Source organism: Leopardus geoffroyi, chromosome A3, assembly GCF_018350155.1.
Source record: "Leopardus geoffroyi isolate Oge1 chromosome A3, O.geoffroyi_Oge1_pat1.0, whole genome shotgun sequence".
Classification (NCBI taxonomy): Eukaryota; Metazoa; Chordata; class Mammalia; order Carnivora; family Felidae; genus Leopardus; species Leopardus geoffroyi.
Genome location: NC_059336.1, coordinates 32,119,325 through 32,138,452, shown reverse-complemented (window position 1 = coordinate 32,138,452; position 19,128 = coordinate 32,119,325). Strand labels below are relative to the sequence as shown.

Sequence of the window (19,128 nt, the reverse complement as noted above, 5' to 3'; positions counted from 1 at the left end):
ATGAGCTTGGTGAGCTTTTATTATATAATAAATTCTGATTATATAATAAACTCCTTGAAGCCAAGGTTCCTGTGAGATACCACTCTGTGTCTCCACAGGATTCAACACAGGGTAAATGTTGAGTAAATGGTGCTTAATAAATACTGGCTGATAGGCTAAACTCAGGAAATAAATTGCTATGAAAAACAGTTTAACTCTCCATGCAGTCATGCCATACAGCTCAATCAATTTGAAAATCAGTTTCCCGAATCCACCCTTGTGGAGATTTGTCACAGAATGTTTGAGCCTGAGAGGGACTTGGAGCTTTGCTAATGTCCTCATTTTGCAGATGGAAATGAGGCCTGGAGGAGTTCGAACTCCTGGAGGAGTTCCTTGTTAATGACAGCATTGTTGCCTCTGATGCCTACAACTGGACTCTTTCTCCAGCCATGATGTTTCCCAAAAGGGATAAAGCCACCTCCTATTCCCTATCCTTTACTCCTGGTTTAAGATTATATGGTTTCAGTTGCAGGAAAGGGAAAGAGTTGTCAAGCTGGCTCTACCAGGAGGCTGAACAGAAGAGGAGACTACAGAACAAGCTCATTTCATAATCAGTATTTACCCAGGACTGGTCTGTGTCTAGTCCGGCTAAGAGAAGCTCCCTGACCTTTAGGAACTTCCCATCTCTTTTGGGAAAGAAGATGTATATATGTTAATAGCTACAGGGAGGTCCTACTGTGTAAGATTAAAGTATAAATGAGTGGTTGGGTAGAGCCGTCAGGGCTAGAGAAGGGATGGGATATTCTGGAGGCCATGGATCTTGGGTATAAGGTCTGAGGGCTGAGAAAAGGGCAGAACACCTAGGTTAGAATAGTATGGACCTGGTTTGTGCTTCACCCTGCTGGTATTAAGGGCCTTGGGAAGTTTCTGTGGGAGGTGGGATGGGATCCAGTGTTGACTAGATTTAGGAAGACCAATATGGTAGTAACAGTGTGGGGAACGGCTGGAAGCAGGAACTTTAAGGAGGTCCTTAAGGAGATGAAAGCTTGGAGCAGGCGATGGCAGTGAGAAGAGAAAGAAGAGGCAAATGTAGGAATTTCAATTTTTAAGCAACTCCTCACCCCTCAAAAACCAACGCTACCTGCTGGGTGCTATTCTATATACCATAACAAATCTGAATTCATGTGAGTATCCTGAATTAGACATGATTGTCATTTCTGTTTTACAGATGAGGAAACTGAGGCACAGTTAGGTCAAGTAACATGCCCAAGGACACATGCTAATAAATGGTAGAAGCAAGATTCATATCCAGGCAGGGGAGCTCCCAGGTCTCAGTTCTTAACAACCACTGTGTGCTACAGTGGAATGTTTAGAAGTAAAAGTCATGATGAATCCAAAGTTTTTCAAGCCTGAATGACTTAGCAAATGTTAGTGCCATTGATGAATTACATGCATCAAATAGGAGTATTATTAGCCTGTGGGAAAGAAGATACCTTTGGTTTTTTTTATACATTTTGTTTAAGGTGACAAGGATGCATCTGAGTAGAATGTTCCATGGTAAATTACAACAGGACAAGCTTGGGAAAGATATGGCTGCCAGTTTTTTTTTTTTCTTTCAGCCCTTGAAAATGTTGTACCATTTCCTTCTGTCCTCCATGATTTCAGATGCGAAATCTGTTCTTATTTGAATTGGTGTTTGCCTATAATTAAGGCATGCATCATTTCTCTCTGATTGCTCTTAAGATTTTTTTTGTTAGTTTCCAGAAGTTTAATTATGCTGTTTTGATGAGCATTTCTTTAGATTTATCTTAGTTCAAGTTCACATAGCCCTTGAATCTGTAGTTTTCATCTTTTGCCAAATGGAAGTTTTCAGCCATTATTTCTTTGAATATTTGTTTAGCCCCACAATCTTGCTCATCTCCTTCTGGGATTCTGATGATAGCCATGTCGATATCTTTTATTACTGTTTCACAGATTCCTTTTCTTCCCCCAGTCTCTTTCCTCTATGTTTGTCAGATTGAGTACATTTGATTGATCTGTTCTCAGTTCAGTGATCCCATCTTTTGTCATCTCCACTCTACCACTGAACCCATCAGTGAGGGTCTTTTTGTTTGTTTTTTGTGGTTGTGCTTTCAGTTCTGTAATTTCCACTTGGTTCTTTTTTATAACTTCTATTTCTTTGATGAGGTTTTATAGTTTTTCATATGGTTCAAGGGATTTCATAATTATTGGTTGAAACCATTTTAAAATGCTTTAAAGTCTCAACCAGATAGGGTTCCCTGGGATCTGTGCTGACAGCTCAGAGCCTGGAGCCTGCTTCAGATTCTATATCTCCCTCTCTCTCTACCCCTCCCCAGCTCATGCTCTGTCTCTCAAAAAAAATAAAAATGTGAAAAAAATAAAATAAAATCTCTGCCAGATAGTTTCAACATCTGATTCACCTCACTGTTGGTGTCAGTTGACTATCTTGTCTCACTCGTATTGTGATTTTCCTGGTTCTTGGTAAGACAAGTGATTTTTTACTGTGTTCTGAACTTTTGCATATTATGTTAGGAGACCCTTAATCTTTCTTTTTTTTTTTTTTAATTTTAGTGTTTATTTATTTTTGAAGGAGAGAGAGACAGAGGTGAGTGGGTGAGGGGCAGAGAGAGAGGGGGACACAGAATCCAAAGCAGACTCCAGGGTCTGCGCTGTCAGCACAGAGCCCAATGCAGGGTTTGAACTCACAAGCCATGAGGTTATGACCTGAGCTGAAGTTGGACACTTAACTGACTGAGCCATCCAGGCATCCTAGGAGACTCTTAATCTTATATAAATCTTCTATTTTAGTAGGCAGCCACCCTGTTTTTGTTTTTAAGGTTTACTTTTGTAGTCTATAGTTTCAATGACAACTTTCTGAGCCCTTGCAATGCTGTTCTGGTCTACTATGTTCTGGCTTTGTTTAAGCTCCCACCAGATCCCTGCATGTGATGCCTACATGGGTATCCTTGGGCAGATGTGGGGGGTGCCCTAAGTCACCATCTGTCATTGCATGGAGGGCTGGGAGACACTGGGCCTGAAGCCACTACTAGTGCAGCTGCATGTATCTATATCATTCATTTTTTATTCTAGAATTTTATGATTTTTATCTTTTTACCTTGAAAAAATTTGGGGGGGACACCTGGGTGGTTCAGTCAGTGAAGTGTCCAACATCAGCTCAGGTCATGATCTCGTGGCTTGCAAGTTTGAGCCCCGAGTCAGGCTCTGTGATGGCAGCTCAGCACAGAGAGATTCTGTTGTCTCGCTCTCTGTCTCTCTCTCTCTCTGCCCCTCCCCAGCTCACACCCTCTCTCCCTCTCTCTCAGGGGCAGAGAGAGAGAGAGAGAGAGAGAGAGAGAGAGAGAATCCAAAGCAGGCTCCACACTGCCAGAGTAGAGCCCCATACAGGGCTCAAACCCATGAATCGTGCAATCATGACCTGAGCTAAAATCAAGAGTTGGAAGCTTAACCAACTGAGCCACTCAGGTGCCCCTTACTTTAAAATTTTAATCCACCTAAAATTCATTTGGATATCAAGAATGAGGCGAAGAATTTAGCCTTTTTTTTTACTCTCCTTCCCCAGTTGGGGAGCCAATTATTCTAAAACCATTTGCTAAGGGGCACCTGGGTGGCTCAGTCAGTTTAGCATCCAACTTCGGCTCAGGTCATGATCTCGCGGCTCATGAGTTCAAGCCCTGCATTGGCTCCCCACTGACAGTGCAGAGCCTGCTTGGGCTTCTCTCTCAGCCTCTCCCCGACTTGCATGCTCTCTTTCTCAAAATAATAAATAAATAAACTAAAAAAAAAAATTAAAACCATTTGCTAAAAACTCCACCTTACCTCGCAAATTTGAAATGTTACCTTCATCAAATACTCCATTTACACGTACATTTAGGTCTATGGGCTGAATGCTTTTTCTTTGATTTGTCTACTTTGGTTTTGTTGCTGCTTTAGTTACTGTAAGTTAAAAACGTCTCCATATTTGACAAGGCTAGTCCCTTCTCTTTAATTTGCTGGCTATTCACATCTGTTTGCTTTTTAAAAGGGTTTGCAACACAGCTGCAGGGTAAAGAGAGGGAAAGGATAGGGCACCTGGGTGGCTCAGTTGGTTAAGCAACCAGCTCTTGATTTTTATTAAGGTCATGATCTCACTGTTCATGGGATCGAGCCCCGAGTTGGGCTCTGCGCTGTGTGAGGAGCCTGCTTGGGATTCTCTTTGGGCCCCTTCCCTGCTCATTCTCGCTCTCTCAATAAATAAACATTAAAAAAAAAAAACCATAAAAACTAAATAGAGGCAAAGGAAGATGTGGGTTGACCTGATGGAAGCTTCCTGCAGTATTCCCGGAGAGAGACGGGGGATACAGAAGGTAGAATAGATTTGCTCTCCCCTTATATCCCAAATTTCAGTCATTTCCTGGTATACCACCTTTATAATTTTTGACATATCTGTATATTGTCGACAGCATTAACTTTTTCACTAATTCACTTTAAAATTTTAAATATATTAGGCTTGTCCTACATGCTGTCTGTAAAAGCACAGATTCAACGTGGTAGTTATATATTTTTCTAACACATTAAACAAAATAGATAACCATGAAGATAAACATTGTTCGTCCATGTGGCACCTACAGTTATTTTGTATACTACCAGCAGCTCTGGAAACGAGTAGTTTGAGCAAACCATCCCCATCTGTTCTCCAGATGAAAATTCTCTCTCAGCAAGGAGCCACCTGGGCTGGCTGGTGATCTCCATATTGTCTTGTGCTAATTGCTGGTAATAAGATCTACAGCACGTGTTCTCACGTAGGTCACGTAAAGAAACGACTAGTGAAGTGAGTAACAGTCATACACATGCAAGACACTGGCAGCAGGTTCTCTTCTTTGGAGTTCTGATGTTCCTGCGAGCAAATCCTCCCTCGCAGAGACCTCTGAAAAGGGCCACAGATGATATCACAGGCCAGTGAGAATGTTCACGGGATGATAAGACGGTGAAGTGATCAGGAGGGCAGAGACAGACAATAATGCCAAAGGCCAGAGCCTTAACACCCTTATCTCTTAGTCTTTATTAAAGGTAAACAGGGATAAATGGAAAATGCCATCCCAACGTTGTGAAGATCAAATTAGAGAGCGAGAGTGCAGGGAATCAAATATCTTGTACTGACCTGTCACAAGCACTTACTCAGATACAAGCAAACACACACCACACTCTTTTTTTCCTCTTTTTTTTTTTTTCCTTCACCCTAAGGTGATTCTGGCTTCCAGGTTTCTAAATGCTCTGGTTTCAGGATCTACCTCTTTTTACTGAGCACCCTCAGCACTGATAATAATAAAGGTTACAAAATTACCAATACTAAAATCTCGGTGCCAAACAGAAGCAGCTGCTTCCGGCATGGAGATTGGAGTAGCTTCCATCTTCTGTGTTATAAAAACAGTATAAAATAATCCAGTTTCCTTCTGTTGGTGGCCATGGAAACTAATCTCCAATATTCCTTTCAGTGAATGAATAATTCTGAAATCTACAGCATTCTTCAGCTGCGTCTATTAATTTGCTCCACCTTAAAAAACAATAAAACTACGGACCTTAAAATTCAACCTGCACATTTTCAATTGTAAGGCCCACTGGTTTACGAGTAATTTGGGGGTGTTGCATAGGAGAAGCTCGTGGGGAGAGACTCACATGATTGCTTGTCAGAGGAAAACACGGAGTCTTGTTTCCTTCAGTATCTCTCAAAGACCTCCCCATTTCCTAGTTCTTATCATTTAGGTCTCTTCCAAGGGGCTTCTGCACTGCAGTGTGAAACACTGTTTCTTACCTCTGCTCTTCCCGGCACTGGAAGCCTTGGTATGTAATCCCTGACCTTTCAAGCAAAATCCCCACTCTTGCTCGGAGAGTCCCCAAGAGACCTGCCTGAGAGGGCTCACTCATTCTTCATGCGCGCCTCCAGGCCGATCCGTTTGCAAACTCCGCTTTCTGGCAAGCTTATGGAGCCTTAGGCCAATGAAATTTCACCTCGAGTTTCTCAAAATCTAACTGCACTGTGTTGCCAGCCTCATCTTGTTGTTCCCCCAAACAAACGATAGCCCTCTTTCTGCCAACGTAATTTATTTAAAGGGCTGTCGAGGCAGGGATTAGCACGAGGCCTCCAGTTACAGCTTCCAAGAGCTCGGTGCCAGGTGACGTCATTCTACCACCCGAGTCTCAAAGGGGGGTTTCAGGACACGGCCGTGGAGCAGGGCCTCTGCGCCGGCTATTTAAAGCCACTCCCTGACGGAGCAAGGACGGGACAGGGGTGAGGGGCCAACTGTTCAGAGGGTGACAGAGGGTACAGGCAGAAGGCAAAAATGACAGGGAGGAGTCCACTTGGGCAAAGGATTCCTTACTCTCTTCCACCACAAACTGCCAAGGCCGCGTCCCGTCAGCCTCGCGGCGCGTCCTTCGGTAGGTGGCGCACATTTGTTTTCTTCACACCTTCCACACTGGCAATCTGGTGGAGACAGAGCGCCCCGCCCCCCTTCTTTTAATTTGCAAATCTTAGCTCTTATTTTAGATGATCCAAATGTTCCTTCCACACCCTGTTAGAATGACAAAACAGGGAATTCTGGCTTTGGAGAGGCAAGGGTATGAGGAAGATGTGATGCACTTTTGGGAACCGTATTTAAATCTTTATGTTATTTTGGGAAATACATGCGCAGTCACATGGTCTCAGTTCTACAACTTGGTATAATTCTTATACTTGCTTTGGCGTAGAGCTTTAAATCCTTTAAAAAACTCATGTAACAAAGAAAGCCTGTTCCCTTAGGTTGGGTTCTCCCAGAAGTAGACTCTGAGTCAAGGATCCAGGTACAAGAGATATATTAAGGAAAGGCCCCTGGGAGACACCAGTAGATGAATGGGAGGACAGGGAAACAGGCAGGTGCTGAGCGAGGGAGTGATTTCGTGTGAAGTCCCCGTCTTGGCCTGATCCAGAGGGGAGCTCTGGAGAGTAATGTATGCCTCAGAGCATGTCCTTCCTTCCTTGGGGCAAGGAAGATGTGCTTCTGGGCTCGACAATCAGTCAGTCACTGGCCTTAAGTCAAAGGGAGTGGTAGGGTGGGGTGGGAGGTGGTGTGGACACAGGGGCCAGACACACAGGGGGCTGGACACACAGAGCCGGCAAGAGGGGCTGGAGGGGAAGTGGGTGTGCACTGACAGCGTTGGCCACCGGACCACCCTCCACACTGCCTGCTCTTACCGCCAGGCACTACTTAGAGGTCTTTCATCACATTCTGCTGCAAGAGGAAATGAATGATATCTTTTGAAAGTCCCGGGGTTGGCTTTTCATCATCCAGAGACACACTTCCTTCTCCCGATGGGTAGAAGTGGACATCCTTGGAATGCCTCTGTAAGACCGAGCAGCCATCCCGGTTGAAGATGACCCGGGCCATTTGGAAACTGCGGAGGGCATACTTTTGGCTCTCCTGGCCCTTCAGTTCGTTGATTTTCTGAGACAGGCACTGGCAGACTGCTGCGGAGAGTGCATTTCCAGAGGCCGGCTGTGGACAGCCAAACACTTCATAGAATCTATCCAGGGATTTCCGAAGCCCATCATCCTCTGCCTTGGTCTTCACCTGGCCCTTCACAGAAGGGTCCAGCCAGAAGTTCTCAGAGGTCCAGGAATCATTTTGTTCAGAATTTAGGTTACTGGTATCTGCAAGACAAAACACATTCCAGTACTTGAACACATATTCAAAAAGGCCAGAAGCAGATGATGTCTCTTCAAGTCACCTGCTGCTCCTGCGTGACTGGTACTGGGCAGGACTGGCTGATTTTGGAATCGATCCCCACCATCCTGGGGGTTATGCCACTTGTTTGCTCCAAACAAGAACATCTTATGTGCATGTTTCAGGGGTTCTTATCTATGGTCTTTGTACAGAAGTTCAGGGTGGTTGTGAATTTGGGTAGGGAGAAAACTTGTATCTTTATTTTCACTAACCTCAATCAGAAATTAAGCATTCCCTTCCATAATAAATGTAGGCAACAAACCTACTAGCAGCAGTACGTATGACTTTGTTGCCAATAGCTCACAGCTATTTTCATACCACATTACAGTCTGCAGAAGATGTTTCAAAATATCATTTATGCCATCACTATGCTCTGGACTGAAGTGTGGCCTCCAAAATTCACAGTTGAAGCCCTAGTCCCTAACGTGACTGGATCTGGAGATGGGGCATTTAGGAGGTTACTAAGGTTAACTGAGGTCATAAGGGGTAGGTGCCTAATCTGATAGGAGTGGTGGCCTTATAAAAAGAGGAAGAGATCTCTCTCGCTTTTTTTTCTCTCTCTTGTCTGTCCAGGTGCAAGACTGGGGAAAGGCAATGAGAGGACACAATGAGAAGGTGGCCTTCTCTAAGCCAGGAAGCCCTTCCCAGACCTCAACCATGCTGGCACCATGATCTCAGACTTCCAGTCTCTGGAACTCTGAGAAAATAAATTTCTGTTGTTTAGGCCACCTGGTCTATGGTGGTTTAGGCCACCTAGTCTAGCCCAAGTAGACTAAGACACAGTTATTGGTCCTGATACTAGAACTTATTATTTAAACATTAATTTAAAAATATTCATTATAATATTGTAAATTTGTTCTTTAACTAACTTAATAACTACATTTCAATAGGGTGGGAAGGCTTCACCAGATGCCAAAAGGATCCATGGCACAGATACAGTAAAGACCCCTAATGTAGACAGTGCTGGGCATTTACACAGTTCAGACATTTTCTTTTTCTACTCCTTACAGTAATCCTATGGACTCTTTCTCTCTCAATTAAAATCACCACCTTTCTGTTTTTTAAAGGAGTAACAAATAAACTGATTTAATAATAGACAATAAGAAGCCAGAACTGGAGCCAAATCCTAGTCCTTGATCTAACTTTCTGTACCTCTTTGGGAACCTTACTTCTTTTTTTTTTTTTTAATGTTTATTTATTTTTGAGAGAGAGAGAGAGCGTACATGCACATGTGTGCAAGCATGAGCGGGGGAGGAGCAGAGAGAGAGGGAGACAGAGAATCCCAAGCTGACAATGTGTTCTAGAAAAGATTCCCCACAAATAATTTACAGAATTCCTTATACACCAACCAGTTTTAATTTTTAAAATTGTATACATTAAATCAAAATATATTTTCCTTTTTTGCTCTGACATAAGCTTTAATAAATTACTAGCTTTAATTCCACACATACACCCCTCACCCCATTAACTCAACTAGTAGCTATGATAAAAATATTTGCACTCACTAACGATTAAAAAAGTTGTAGGGGCGCCTGGGTGGCGCAGTCGGGTAAGCGTCCGACTTCAGCCAGGTCACGATCTCGCGGTCCGGGAGTTCGAGCCCCGCGTCGGGCTCTGGGCTGATGGCTCAGAGCCTGGAGCCTGTTTCCGATTCTGTGTCTCCCTCTCTCTCTTACCTCCCCCGTTCATGCTCTGTCTCTCTCTGTCCCAAAAATAAATAAACGTTGAAAAAAAAAATAATAAAATAAAATAAAATAAAAGTGTGATGCAGTGGATGGTTATAGAAAAAGAGAAGAGATTTACGGTTTTGACTCCAGTTTTGCTACCAGCTAGACACCATACCACCTTGCTGAGCTTTGGAGTTCTCATCTACAAGAGTTTTAGTAAATGATCTCTCTTCTAGAACTTCTATGGTAAGACAAGGAACAGAGGAGTAGTTAATCCAAAGCACCCAAGAAGGATGTGGACACATGGTGTGAGACACACGCAGCCCACACATGGACGAGCATTCACTGGTCCACCACACAAGTAGCCCAAAAACAAAGCACTCAGCCACCTTGAAGAATGGCCGATTCCAGGCTGATTAAGGACAGTACAAGATGGGCCTGGTGCATCTTACTATCTAGAATGCTCAAATATTGATGGAGGCTTGTCAAGGGGGAGCAGAGGCCAGCTCCAAAGGGATCACCTGGCCACATCTGGAACAACTTAAGCATCAAAATAAATTATGAGAGTACCTGTAACTGATGGTAGCCCATTTATTAAAATATAAAACCATAAATCCATGAAATCATTGCAAGTTTGCTGAGGAACAGTCTCAGAGCACTTCCCCACAAAATACTTACTAGTTACAAATGGGAAAAAAATAACTTCAGAATGGAGAAGCATGGCACATATCACCTTAATCAAGTGACCTAAGTATCACCAGTAATGGGACAAATCGAAACCCTGTTGCCACCTGACCAGATGCAGGAGGAAGACCCAATACCACTTCTCTGATAGTCCTGCCGAAGGTGCAGCCCCTGAACCCAATTATGAGGGAGCGACAGATAAAACCAAACCGACAGATGTTCTACAAACTGACTGGCCTGTACTCTTCAGAAGTGCCATGGTCATGAAAACCCAGAAAAGACGGAGCAAAAGACGGTACACTGAAGAGTACCAAACAGTCATGACAACTAAAAGCAACACATGATTTTCAACTAGATCTTTTTGCTATAAAGAACGTTACTGGGATTGCCTGAGCGGGGCCTGAGGATTAGATGGTAGTAATGTACCCTGTGAACTTCCTCATTTTGATAGTTTCATTCGGTTATGTAGGAGAATGTCCTTGTTTATTGGAAAATCAGGGGTGGTGGGCATCGGGCTGGCAACTTACTCTCAAATAATTCCAGAAAATAAAAAATTCTTTGTATTATACTTGCAAATTTTCTGAGTTTGAGATTCTTTCAAGAAAAATAATTACAGAATTATTTAATTAAGTCATTAAATTCCTCCTCTGGAAGAATAACTGTTAAAATTTCCTTTGGTGGCCTACTTTAATACTAACACAAACAAAAGCCTTAGCCCAGGGCTTGGTGAACAGTACTTGCCTAATAAACGGTACTATTGGAGAGCCAAGGGGAGAAGGGGGTGGGCAAAGGGTCCCACAATGGCTAGATGAGGTGTCCCTTCCCACTTGCTTCCACAAAGATGATCTGGTCCTGGGTAAGTAAGGCAGGAAGACAGGGGCTGAGAAAGGTCAATGGGAAGAGTGAAAGAGAGAGGGAAGGTCCTCAGCAGTAACACTGAAAAGGCTGGAGAGTTCCTGAAACTGCCCACCGAGGTAGCCATTTATACAGAACCCTCCAAGTAGCATAGCATGTACTTATTAAGTAACTGGTCAATAACTTTGATTTGAGCCTAAAGAGCCTAAAAAACTAGTGTGGCTCCTCTGTTTTTCATGTAAATATCAAGCAGATTGCAACTCATCTTAAAGAAACCCTCCTTCCCTTTTCCAGAAAAGCAATGACAACATGGGTTATTTACCATATCAGTTCTTTTGAACACTGTCTCCAGCTCATTTCAGTCTTTGATTTCCTTTTAAAATCTGCTTTACCAACAACAACAAAGCCATCTCTCTAATCATGTGGCTGTTGTGGCCTTTCTGATACCTGGGATTTCTTTTCCAGCAAATAGAGCTAATCGCTTTTCTTTTCCTCATGAACCTACATGTGTACAGAATGATGATCTTTGATAACTCAGTTCCTGCTCAGTGGTGCATCCTCACAGTTATGTTCAAACTTCAATCTTACATTAATAGTTCAAACTTACATTAAAGTTCAAACTTTAATCTTACATTAATATAGGCCAGACTTGTAAGGCTCTCAACTTGGGATGGTAGTATCTACTCTAGGGACAGTCTGGGGATGTTTTTGTGTTAGTGATTGGAAAATGGTTGTACTTAATGAGTGGGATCAAGGATGGAAACATCCTGTAATGCACAGAACAATCCCATACAACAAACAGTCATCCTCCCCAAAATCACAATTATGCCTCCTATCCCTTGAGAGGAACAGTGGCTCAAAGGATGGATTCTGGAAAAAGTGGGAAGTGAATGGTGAATCCCACTGCATTGTAATATATTGAATTGCGTTGGGCTTCCCAAGGCACCTTTGCTATTGATCCCTGCACAATCAATGCCTTTCTTGATGGCATCCTTTTGTACCATGCATTCCTCCCTTCTCAGACCTCGAGATGGCATTTTATTTTTCTCAGCAAGGGCCCCAGTCCCAATCATTTTGGCATTGTCTAAATTGAGTGGAATTTCCCTTTTTGTTCCCTTTTTGTTCCAATTTCTTTAGGAATTGACAAGAAGACAGGGAGGAAGGTGGCACTTGGTATGGCCATACTTTTGCATGCATTTTCAAGGTCACCTATCTACCAGAGCATCCATTTGTTAAATTCTCTTTTGATGAGAGAGAAAACAGATAACAGCTGTTTAAGATTCTTACAAATCTAAAGCCATTTTTATATGTTTAGGAGTCATAGATGGCAATTCTAGGCAATCAATTTGCATGAGGATTTGAGATGAATGGTTGCATTCTGTGAGATGCCATCAGCTTTTAGAAACCCAGATGTTTAATGGGGGTTTCTTCCAGAGAATCTTCCACGACTACTTCTGTGGTTGATAAATGCGCAGCAGGATTTTATCTCTGTGAAACATTTAGCTTTCAACTTTAACAAGTTTTTTCCTAAATGGATTTGATATTTTGAATTCTGTCTCCCTCATGCATCAGCCTCAATAGCCGCCCACTCTGCCTTATTTGTTCAGACTCTCTTTTACTAGTGACTACTAATTGGGAGGATCTGTGGTTTCAAGGCTGCACAGAGCCAAAAGAAATCGAAGACTTTATATTAAAAAAAAAAAAGAGAATTATCAGGATTTAAGGAAAGAAGGAACATGTGGCTCACATGGTCTCCTTTCATGTTGCTCAAAGGGAAAGCAGCCCTTTTTCAGGGCAGTGCACAGTCTGCTAAGAGTGGTCCTTCTGCCTTGGTTTGTCTGTTGGAGGCTCCTTGGAGTCTGTGTGGCTCTAAGAAAGTCAGGGGTGTAAGAACAAGGTGAGTGGGGAAGGGGCGTGTCGTGGTTATTAGTGGTCACTGATTAGCACACTTTGGATTCACAGACTCATCTCCTTTATGACAGCAGTAAGACTTCAGAGGCCTCACAGGCTCTCTATGTGGGTGACACTATGATCTATAATATATGAGTGGCTAGTGCCCATGATCTGGAGCCCTGCTCTGCTAGGTTGCATCTCTCTGCCCAGATCTTTCTTTTCCTTCTTACCCTTGTCTGTCCCTATCACTCCTGCCACTCCACTCCATGCCCTGCAGAGATAAAAAGGAGTGGCAGCATCGCTGGCTGAACAAGACTAAGTCCTGTCTCCAGCCCCACAGGGTGCATGAAAATCTGACTGGTGCAATACCTCTGCATCATTGCCTTGAGAAGTCTGGCTTCGTTTCTGATCCTTGCAAGCTCCCTCTTCAGAAGCTTTGCACTTGCTGTTCCTCTGTGTGGAACATGCTTTCTCTACACATCTGTATGATTGGTTCCCTCACCTCCTCAGGTCTCTGTTCAGATGTTATCTTTTCAGTGAGGGCTTCTGTATCAGTCAGGTTATGCTACATAACAAGCGAGTGCCAAATCTCAGGGGCATAGAAAAACAAAGGATTATTTCTCACTACTTACAGCTCTGTGTCATACAAGCAGGTCTGTATCATCCTTGCCTTTATGCCAGACCCTAGGCCAATGGAGCAGCCACTGTCTCAACATTACTTAGTGACTGCGGCAGAGGGAAAAGAGCATGACAGAGCAGGCAGTGACTGGGAGGGCTTTGTCACTTCTGTTCACATATCATTGGCCAATGCTAACTAATCTCAAGAGAATGAGGATGCAAAATTCTCCCGTAGGAGGCAGAGAGTATTGGTGAACAATAATTCAGTCTACCAAACCATCCCTGAGCATACAACTAAAAATTGCATTTCCCTACAAATCAAAACCACAATGAGATACAACCTCACACCTGTCAGAATGGCTGACATGAACAACTCAGGGAATAACAGATGTTGGAGAGGATGCGGAGAAAGAGGATCTCTTTTGCACTGCTGGTGGGAATGCAAACTGGCGCAGCCACTCTGGAAAACAGTATGGAGGTTCCTTCCTCAAAAAATTAAAAATAGAACTACCCTTCGACCCAGCAATTGCACTACTAGGTATCCAAGGGACACAGGTGTGCTGTTTCAAAGGGGCACAAGCACCCCAATGTTTACAGCAGCACTATCAACAATAGCCAAAGTATGGAAAGAGCCCAAATGTCCATTGATGGATGAATGGATATATATACACAATGGAGTATTACTCAGCAATCAAAAAGAATGAAATCTTGCCATTTGCAACTACGTGGATGGAACTAGAGGGTATTATGCTAAGTGAAATTAGTCAGAGAAAGACAAATATCATATGACTTTACTCATATGAGGAATTTAAGATACAAAACAGATGAACAGAAGGGAAGGGAAGCAAAAATAATATAAAAACAGGGAAGGGGACAAAACATAAAAGACTTAGAGAACAAACAGAGGGTTGTAGAGGGGTTGTGGGGGGGATGGGCTAAATGGGTAAGGGGCATTAAGGAATCTACTCCTGAAATCATTGTTGCACTATATGCTAACTAATTTGGATGTAAATTAAAAAGTAAATTATTGATAAAAAAATAAAAGAAAGAAAGAAAATTCTATTTCCCTTACTCCCCTAGGCCCTGGCTGTCCCTGTCTCCCTTATCTGCCTTATATTTCCATATAAACATACTAACATCTAATAACATATGATTTGTTTATTGTCTAGCTTCTCCTCATGGATTTTTGTTTCTCTTGATACCTGTTGTACCCTCAGGGCCTAAAACAGTGCTAGCACATGGTAGATGCATTTAAAATTTTTTGATGTTTTATTTATTTAATGAATTTCATTTTCTTCTCTTTTAAAAATTTTATTTTATTATTATTTTTAAATGTTTATTCATATTTGAGAGATAGAGACAGAGTGCAAGCAGGAGAGGGGCAGAGACAGAAACAGAATCTGAAGCAGGCCAGGCTCTGAGCTGTCAGCACAGAGCCCAATGTGAAGCCTGAACCCACAAACCGTGAGATCATGAGCTGAACCAAAGTTGGACACTTAACCGGTTGAGCCATCCAGGTGCCCCTAAAGATTTTATTTTTAAGTAATCTCTACACCCAACATGGGGCTCGAATTCACAACCCCGAGATCAAGAGTCACATGCTGCACTGACCAAACCAGACCAGCACCCCTGATGAGTTTCATTTACAAAGATGTAAATGTGCATGATTACTGGGTGACCAGTACTCACCAGGGTGACTAGGAGGTTTGCCCAGGATGACCCCAGTTTATGCCTGTTGTCCCAACTAATTATTTTTTAAAAAAAAATTTTTTTTTTCAACGTTTATTTATTTTTGAGACAGAGAGAGACAGAGCATGAACGGGGGAGGGGCAGAGAGAGAGGGAGACACAGAATCAGAAACAGGCTCCAGGCTCTGAGCCATCAGCCCAGAGCCTGACGCGGGGCTCGAACTCACGGACCGCGAGATCGTGACCTGGCTGAAGTCGGACGCTTAACCGACTGCGCCACCCAGGTGCCCCCCAACTAATTATTAATAGCACCTTCTTTCACTCTCAAAAGGGCCCTGATCACATAATTCATTACATGTATACGTGTATCATGATACATCACATATAAGTTCCTGTCATACATCCCTATGTCACAGGAGGGCTGAGTTTTGATGCCAGAAATAATCTGGTCTGTGGGTTAATAATAAGATGCCTACACACTTTTGGTTTTCTCCTATTCTTTTTTTTTTTTTTTTTTTTTTATCTATTTTGAGACAGAGAGTGAGTACAAGCAGGGAAGGGGCAGAGAGGGAGGGAGAGACAATCCCAAGCAGGCTCCATGCTGTCAGTGCAGAGCCCAATGTGGGGCTTGATCTCAGGAACCAAGAGATGATGACCTGAGCCGAAATCAAGGGCAGGCTGGTTAACCAACTGGGCCACCCAGGTACCCCTCTAAACTTTCTATTCTCCTGTCCTCCGAGACAGTCCTCCTTTCCTTTCCCTCTGCTTCCACAGCATTTTTCACCTACCCCCTGGCTGGGCAAGGACCTTTTGGTTTCGGCCCTGCAAGTAATACGGGCCTCAATTTACTTCATCCCATCAGTAATTTACTTTGATTCCTTTCTCTGGTTTCATCTGGCTTTCCACCACTGTACAGTAACAGCAGCCCCGGAGTTCTAAGGTACCTTACTCTCTGTCTTATTAATAACATAAAATTAATGACAAAAAAAAAATCAGTAAGCTTACGCCTCCTTTTGCCAGATAGCAGCCTGCCATCTGCGGTTTGTGCATTTTAGAATCTGCAACTGTTTCTTTAAAGGACAAAACCCACAGACTCACAAAGGGGTGTGGGTGGGGTGTGGATATCAAGATATTTAACCCAAATGAACACTTCAAAAGATGGATGATACTGTCAGGTGTTTCCGAAACCTGAGCCTAAGTCTGTGCTTGTTTATATCTGAAAGCTAATCCTGATGAATCACCCCGAGAGGAGGTGGCCTATGCTGTCACCCTTCATCGTAATGATGAACAGATGCAATGGGCAAAAGCTAGGGTCCTCTAAAAGGCAACTGCTGAGAAAGAAAATAATGCTGGGGGAAAAAACCCAAAAATTTGTGTGATCGGTGAAAAGCCCTAAAATTAAGTGCTCAGGGCAATTAAGAAGGCTCATCTTTGCTGTCTGATCTGTCAGCTGCCTTACTTTTACCTTGGCATTTTATATTTGTCTTAAGAAATTAAAATGTTCTGAAAATTACACAGGAACTGGAATATCCAAATTCACGCCTTTAACATATTGTCATATTTGCTTCAAGTCTCTTTTCTTATTAAAGAAGGAAACATTTTAGGGATGGGGTTTAAGGAGTGCATTTGTGATGAGCACTGGGTGACATAAGGAGTAGCTGAATCACTATATTGCACACCTGAAATGAATATAATACTGTATGTGAACCATACTGGAATTACTTTTTTTAATATAATTTATTGTCAAGTTGGTTTCCATACAATACCCAGGACTCATCCCAAGTGCCCTCCTCAATGCCCATCACCCATTTTCCCCTCTCCCCTACCCCCCATCAACCCTCAGTTTGTTCTCTGTATTTAAGAGTCTCTTATGGTTTGCCTCCCTTCCTCTTTGTAACTTTTTCCCCCCTTCCATTCCCCCATGGTTCTGTTAAGTTTCTCAGGATCCACATATGAGTGAAAACATATGATATCTGTCTTTCTCTGACTGACCTATTTCACTTAGCACAATACCCTCCAGTTCCATCCACGTTGCTGCAAATGGCCAGATTTCATTCTTTCTCATTCCCAAGTAGTATTCCATTGTATATATAAACCGCATCTTCTTTATCCATTCATCAGTTGATGGACATTTAGGCTCTTTCCATAACTGGGCTATTGTTGAAAGCACTACTGTAAACATTGGGGTACATGTGCCCCTATGCATCAGCACTCCTGTATCCCGTGGGTAAACTGCTAGCAGTGCTATTGCTGGGTCATAGGGTAGTTCATTTTTAATTTTTTGAGGAACCTCCACACTGTTTTCCAGAGTGGCTGCACCAGTTTGCATTCCCACCAACAGTGCAAGAGGGTTCCCGTTTCTCCACATCCTTGCCAGCATCTATAGTCTCCTGACTTGTTCATTTTAGCCACTCTGACCGGCATGAGGTGGTATCTCAGTGTGGCTTTGATTGTATTTCCCTGATGATGAGTGACATTGAGTATCTTTTCATGTGTCTGTTGGCCATCTGGATGTCTTCTTTGAAAAAGTGTCTATTCATTTCTTCTGCCTATTTCTTCACTGGATTGTTTTTCAGATGTGGAGTTTGGTGAGTTCTTTATAGATTGAACCATACTGGAATTAAAATAAAAACAAACAACAAAAAAAGAAGTAAATCTTTTAATTAAAATTGACCATTTCTATATAGAAATTTATTCCTTCAGCCCATGTTTAAAATGTTTTAATAATTTTTTAAAGACTTTATTTTTTAAAGTGTTTTTTAATGTTTATTTATTTATTTATTTTGAGAGAGAGACAGAAAGCATGCACAGGGGAGGGGCAGAGAGAGAGGAAGAGAGAATCCCAAGCAGGCTCTGCATTGTCAGTACAGAGCCCGGCATGGGGCTCCATCCCACAAACTGTGAGATCATGACCTGAGCCAAAATCAAGACTTCGATGCTCAACCGACTGAGCTACCCTGGTGCCCCTTAAGATTTTATTTTTAAGTAATTTCTACACCCAACGTGGGGCTTGAACTCATGACCCCAAGATCAAGAATCGCATGCTCCACCAACTGAGCCAGCCAGGCACCCCTTCCGGCACATTTTTATACCTTATACCAATGTTCCCATAATACATGTGTGAGTATCATCTTAATTTTACTTTCCATATACAAAGTTTTGCATTTTTTCACTTAACTTTGACTTTTTACTTCAGCCATTGTTGATATTATGTATGAATTGCTTTACAGTATTCTAATATAAGAACATACTGCATTGGGGCATCTGGGTGGCTCAGTGGGTTAAGCATCTGACTCTTGATTTGGGCTCAGGTCATGATCTCGCGGTTTGTGAGATTGAGCCCCACCCTGGGCTCTGCACTGACAGCACACAGCTTGCTTGGAATTCTCTCTCACTCTCTCTCTGCCCTTCCTCATCTCTGTCTCTCTCAAAATAAATAAATAAACTTAAAAAAAAAAAGAACATACTGCATTATTTTTCGTCTATTGCATTCTCTTGCTGGTAGACATGTAGATTGTGTCTGATTTTTTCCCCATCACAAACAAGGCCTCAGTAAACCCCCAGTGCCTGCCTCCCGGTGTACTTGCAGAGACAATCTCTGGAATTACATCCAGTAGCGGAACTGCTTAGTCCAAGGGAACGTGGGTGTTCCATTTCACCAGAACCTGCCAAATCGCTCTCCAACTGGCTGTGGCAATCCCCCAGCAGTATCTGTTGTATTTTCCTGTTTCTCCACAGCCTTGCCAAACTCTGATACTGTCAGGCATTTTAAATGGTATCTCCTTACTCAGATTCACATTTCCCTTAACACTCAATGTGGCTAAGCTGCTTTTCATATGCTTCATGCCCACTTCTTTACCATTCATATTCATATTCTTTACCATTTTTCTACTGGGCTTTGTCCCTTTTCTCTTCTTTTTATTTTATTTAAAAAAAAATTTTAATGCTTATTTATTTTTAACAGAG

General features: G+C 42.6%; 1 protein-coding gene across 13 annotated transcripts in view; it reads right to left on the bottom strand.

Annotated features, from left to right (window-relative positions):
* Nucleotides 1-5,035: 5,035 nt before the first annotated feature.
* SHLD1 (shieldin complex subunit 1) overlaps nt 5,036-19,128 on the bottom strand; it is a 99,982-nt gene continuing 85,889 nt past the window's right edge. For 12 of the 13 annotated variants that reach the window (XM_045445251.1, XM_045445243.1, XM_045445247.1 and 9 more), the window contains one exon: nt 5,036-7,684. In XM_045445251.1, the coding sequence (XP_045301207.1) occupies nt 7,242-7,684 (443 nt within the window). In that variant the 3' untranslated portion in view covers nt 5,036-7,241. Of the gene's footprint in view, nt 7,685-17,750; nt 17,777-19,128 lie in introns of those variants that run through there. The other variant, XR_006703318.1, reaches the window with a different exon arrangement.